At 41.2% G+C, this 5,881-nt stretch overlaps 1 protein-coding gene across 2 annotated transcripts; it reads right to left on the reverse strand.

The window, feature by feature from the left end:
- Nucleotides 1–319: 319 nt before the first annotated feature.
- ovca2 (OVCA2 serine hydrolase domain containing) lies at nucleotides 320–4,489 on the reverse strand. Of its 2 annotated transcripts, none has more exons than XM_064971424.1 (2): nucleotides 3,577–4,489; nucleotides 320–1,156 (listed from the first exon to the last, which is right to left on the reverse strand). In XM_064971424.1, exons 1-2 carry the CDS (start codon nucleotides 3,743–3,745, stop codon nucleotides 636–638), a joined length of 690 nt encoding a protein of 229 aa, XP_064827496.1. In that variant the 5' UTR covers nucleotides 3,746–4,489; the 3' UTR covers nucleotides 320–635. The 2 variants fall into 2 exon arrangements, with proteins under 2 accessions (XP_064827496.1, XP_064827495.1); XM_064971423.1 differs by having other exon boundaries at nucleotides 320–1,159; nucleotides 3,577–4,488.
- Nucleotides 4,490–5,881: the final 1,392 nt, after the last annotated feature.

Genomic DNA, 5,881 nt, shown 5'->3' on the forward strand with positions numbered 1-5,881 from the left:
ATATACGTCCGCCAGGTAAGACAACTTTGCAGTTAACATTTACTTGAGAAGGTTTTAGGGAAAATCTTTCTGTCAACCCACAAGACAGTTATCACATCAACTGGCTACTAGTCTTTACTGTGAGCCGTTGGTGAATCAAATGGTATTTGTCACAATGCAACAGGTATAGTACACTTTAGTTTGAAATGAACCACAGGTCTTCATGCCATGCATTACATAACTTACATTTACATTATGGTAAGTGATGGCAGGGTTGGTGTTGGTGAGCAAATACAATTATCAAGAATCTTGTCATAGAATGCAACACAATCAGGCATAATAAATGTCAATGTTTATTGGAATTTATTTTTCAACAAAAATGTTATACCCCCCCTGAGAATGACAATAGAATTGTTATGGAGTCATTTTGTTACTGTGGTAGCCTACTAACATTGTATGAAAATTAAAGACACTTTCCAATAAAATATTTTTACAATTTCTGGATACACAAGATAACTGTGTTAACTTAAATCAACATTCTCGTTACTTGCTGTCTTTGGATGAGCAACATCCACATGAAGTTATGCTCTTCATTTTCAGACATTTACCTCCTCTGAAACTTCTAGGATGGAATAGTTTCCATGCTTCTCCTTCCCTTACTGAAACCTCTTGAGAAACTCCTGATAGGTCTGTCTGTGTGCCGAGGCCGCTGGCACAAAATGGCCACCAGGATGAGTCAGCACCTGAGGCTCCTGGAACAGGGGAAGGAGCTCCCGGCTCATCCTATCAGAAATGACCTGGTCTTCCTGTCCAAAGACGTGCAGGGACGGGATGGCGAGTGGAGCAGGGCTGCCATAGAACCCCTGGTGTTCCAAACAAGCACTCCGGAACCCGGCCACCAGGATAGCGAAGCGGAACTGGAATTGTGGTTCTAGATTCTGCTCCTGTATACAACAGAGCATGGCAACTAGAGCAGCGCCCTGGCTGAACCCGAGCACACCGTCAAACGGGCCCAGGTCATTCACTGCTGTCCTCACAGCCTCCACACTCTCCTCAAGCCCCAGGCTCGCCTGACACTGCTGCCCGGCATCGAAGCTCCGAGCCTGGGTGTCAGAGAACCACCATCCCCTGGGGGCCTCATCACCTCCAGGGCCCACTTCATTCTCCTTCCCTTGGGCTGCTGGAGTCAGAGAGAAAAGAGAGGTAGAAGGGCAAGAAAGAGAGTATTAAACTAAGTTGATATTGCATTTAGTTGAAATCTGTATGTGATCACCCTGATAGGTACCAGTCAAAAAGCCATGTATTACCAAAATCCCTATCCTCACAGCACTGTTCAGTCAGAATATTAACGGAGTATCCAAACATTAAGACCACCTGCTCTTTCCATGACATAGATTGACCAGTGAATCCAGGTGAAAGCTATGATCCCTTATTGATGTCACTTGTTAAATACACTTCAAATCAGTTTAGATGAAGGGGAGGAGACGGGTTAAAGAAGAATTGAGAGTGTGTGTGTGCTGTTCAGAGGGTGAATGGGCAAGACAATAGATGCTGGGTTTTTCACGCTCAACAGTTTCCCTTTCCCGTGTGTATCAAGAATGGTCCATCACCCAAAGGACATCAAGGCAACTTGACACAACTGTGGGAAGCATTGGAGTCAACATGGGCCAGCATCCCTGTAGAACACTTTCCACTCCTTGTAGAGTCCATCCCCCTGATTAATTAAGGCTGTTCTGAGGGCAAATGGGGAGGGATGCAACTCAATATTAGGAAGGTGTTCCTAATGTTTGGTATACTCACTGTGCTTTCAGAAAGTATTCACACCCCTTGACTAAATGTTGTTGTATAGCAGCCTGAATTTAAAATTGATTACAGTTTTACCCCATAATGTTAAAGTGGAAACTAAAAATAATAAAACATTTTAAAACTGAAAACATATTGAGTCAATAAGTTCAGGAGTAAAAATGTCACATATGTTGGACACTAATAATAGTGTTGAACATGATTGAATGACTACCTCATCTCTTATCACATGCGACTCAGTTGGCGATTGCAACGCCGGGGTTGTGGGTTCGATTCCCACAGGGGACCTGTACAAAAAGGTATGCACTCACTACTGCAAGTCGCTAAATGACTCAAATGTAAACATTATCAAGATTATCTTTAAGGTCCCTCAGTCGAGCAGTACATTTCAAACTCAGATTCAACCACAAAGACCACCAATTGGTAGATGGGTAAAAAATAAATTTAAAAAAGATATTGAAAATTCCATTGATAATGGTGAAGTTATTCATTCAAATTAATTGTTAGTCGTCACATGCGCCGAATACAACCTTACATTGAAATGCTTACTTACAAGCCCTTAACCAGCAATGCAGTTAAGAAAATAACCCCCAAAAAAGTAAGAGATAAGATTAACAAATAGTTAAAGAGCAGCAGTAAATAACAATGTACTGAGGTAATATGTACATGTAGGTAGAGCTATTAAAGTGACTACGCATAGATAAGAGAATAGCAGCAGCGTAGAGGAGTACACTTTGGTTGGTGTATCAATACACCCAGTCACTACAACGATACAGGCGTCCTTCCTAACTCAGATGCCAGAGAGGACGGAAACCGCTCAGCGATTTCACCATGAGGCCAATGGTGACTGTAAAACAGTTACAGAGTGTAATGACTATGGTAGGAGAAAACTGAGGATGGATCAACAACATTGTAGTTAAGCCACAATAGTAACTAGTAATGCACAGATATCCAATATTTTCCGTGCCACTACAGTCCCTGGTTGATGATTGGGAGTCCCATAGGGCAGCGCACAATTGGCCCAGTGTCGTCTGGGCCGCCATTGTAAATAAGAATTTGCTCTTAACCGACTTGCCTAGTTAAATAAAGGTTACACACACACACACCACACTGACCAAAAAGTTATTTTGTTGGCATTTACGTATGTCCCCATTACCAGTAAAACATCATCAAAACCTATTTCTTGCAGTGCTGTTTCGTTGTTCATTTGTTCAGTCATTTCATTCTCAACCTGGATTTCTATGGAACGTGGTTAGGGTCAAATAACACTATTTGACATGTCAAATAACACAACATAATCCATTTCAGTGGCTATATAGTTAGCTAAAGTTCTGTCAAATTGGTTATTGATCATTGCAAGACAACCATTTTCTGAACTCGACAAAGATTTAAGTAGATTCAAGTCAAAACTAACTCGGCCGCTCAGGAACATTCACTGTCTTCTTGGTAAGCATCTCCAGTGTATATTTGGCCTTGTGTTTTAGGTTATTGTCCTGCTGAAAGGTGAATTAATCTCCCAGTGTCTGGTGAAAAGCAGACTGAACCAGGTTTTTCTCTAGGATTTTGGCTGTGCTTAGCTCCATTCCGTTTCTTTTTTTTATCCTGAAAAACTCCCCAGGTCTTAACCATTACTGAATCACTGAAGCTGGAGACATATCTTCCTCACTAACTTTGAGCATCAGCTGTCAGAGCAGCTTACCGATCACTGCACCTGTACACAGCCCATGTGTAAATACCCCACCCAACTGTTTACTGTTATGTCATGTTGACATTGGGGATCAGAATGTGACCCACCGTCGACTGTTTGCGGTACCCGGTGAGGCGCACTCATGTAAACCAGCTCCACATACTTCTTCAGGAGCTTCCGTAGGGCCCCAGTCTTCTCGCGAAACGAGCCGCTGTTCTGTCGGTAACCGTGTATGCACAGGATCCGGAGCGGTGCTGCTCGAGTTACAGTCGCCATGTTTGCAGAAAGTTAACGACAGCTAGTTAATTAAACTGACTGGTTAGGCATTATTATCTTACAAATATTGGTACTTTTACCAATTAAGTTAGCTCCACACTATGGCACTTTGATTTGTAGACTGAATTTATTTTTGGAGTTAAGTTTCCTTGTCAAGTGAAAACTTGATTCATCCGGTGGTACAGGTCCGTCTGAAAATAGTGGTCGTTGGAAACAGAAGCTAAGTTGATGGTTCCTAGGCATAGCAGAGTTCCGAGCTAACACAGGAATTGGCCAGGTGATAAACCTTTGAAAAGCCAGATCTATCTGTGCCATTAAAGCGTCTGTGACAGCATGGGACGTGCCATTGAGGCTATTTCCATTTAAAAGCAGTCAATTTTCTAATTCGTTGGCTGATTGCTCCCAACTCATAGGAAGCCCAGATGACTACTTTAAAAAGGTGGAAGCCCTCAATGACAACGTCCACGCTAAAACGTGTTATTTCCACGATGAGTCCTCTTATCTCTTTGACAGCCACAACTTGTTTCAAAGTTACAAGAAATGCCAAGTGCGTCCACTTACATCAGTGCATTCATAACAACCTAACCATTCCGAAACTTCTATTCGAATAAAACAAGCCTCACGTAGCAAATTGGGAATAAAAAATGTTGTTGACCAAATTCGACACTGGACTGCCTTCCATACTAAAATTCCTCACTCCGGCGGCTTATTTTCGTGGACGGATTATGGGCGTAGAAAAAGCTCTCGCTTCACCTCTTCGATATTCACTGGTAAGACATGGCAAGAGCCCGTGACTTCAAAATAAAAGTATCGCAATGAAGACGGCAAAAAACAATACTAATTGTTGAAATTCCTTCAATTTTATTAAGAAATGTTAGAGAACTTTGTTTAACAATATTACAAAAAAATAATCATTAATAGCCTTAATTGCACAAATAATTTATTAAAGGTAATGATTACTAGATAGTTATTATGGTAGCAACAGTAATACAAATAACAAAACATTATTTATGCTACTATTAATAATAGTAATAACCATATTAATATTATAACTATAATAATCAACTTTAGAAAATACATTTAAATCCTATTGTTATTTAGCCGATTTGTATTACACGGTGTTCATATGTTGTTCATATTGGACATGCACAGTTTTCTCCACATTGTGTCACACAGTAAAAGGGGGTCCATTTTTACTCAGGAGCACCTTTAATTTCCAAATTCACAGAGTTTACTGCTCTTTTTGCAGCCCTTAAAGAGTTGCCCATCATCTTAAATGCAATAGTTTTTTCATATTGGACAGGCATATTGCACTGTTCATAAAATGAGCATTGATGCTCCACTGGGTGTAAACTCTATGGATTTGTACACGAGACGTGCTCCCGAGTAGACTGGACCCCGCTTTCACTGCGACATAACACACAGGCAATTATGTCTGCTGTAATATTTATGTCCAGTCTAAAAAACATACTACATTTAAGCTGATGGGAAACTCTTTAACGCAAAATGAGCAGTGACGCTCCTGTGGGTGTAAACTATAGAAAGTAGAATGGACCACCTTTTACTGTTACAAAACATACAGGAAATTCTGTGTGGTGCAATAAATGATAGGGGTACCCACTCAAAAAAACATTGTTTACTGTTTACCCATGACTGCATGGCCAAGCACGACTCCAACAACATTAAGTTTGCAGACAACACAACAGTGGTGGGCCTGATCACTGACAATGAGACAGCCTATAGGGAGGTCAGAGACCTGGCAGTGTGGTGCCAGGATAACAACCTCTCCCTCAATGTGAGCAAGACAAATGTGATGTTTGTGGACTACAGAAAAAGGAGGACCGAGCATGCCCCCATTGTCACTAGAAGCACAAGCATTTCGCTACACTCGCATTAACATCTGCTAACTATGTGTATGTGACCAATAAAATTTGATTGAGTGCGTACCGCCCAGTACATCGGTGCCAAGCTTCCTGCCATCCAGGACCTCTATACCAGGCGATGGCAGCTGAAGGCCCAAAAAATTGCCAAGGAGTTTAGATGTCTTCACTATAATTCTACAATGTAAAAATAGCTCAAAATAAAGAAAAACCCTTGAATGAGGTGTTCTAAAACTTTTGATCAGTTGTGCATATC

Source organism: Oncorhynchus masou, chromosome 8, assembly GCF_036934945.1.
Source record: "Oncorhynchus masou masou isolate Uvic2021 chromosome 8, UVic_Omas_1.1, whole genome shotgun sequence".
In the NCBI taxonomy this organism is placed as follows: Eukaryota; Metazoa; Chordata; class Actinopteri; order Salmoniformes; family Salmonidae; genus Oncorhynchus; species Oncorhynchus masou.

Coding starts and splice junctions, on each gene's coding strand:
- ovca2 (XM_064971423.1), bottom strand. CDS start 3,745: ATGGCGACTGTAACTCGAGCAGCACCGCTCCGGATCCTGTGCATACAC. Junction 1,160..3,576: donor GGTACCGCAAACAGTCGACG/GTGGGTCACATT, acceptor CTCTGACTCCAG/CAGCCCAAGGGAAGGAGAAT.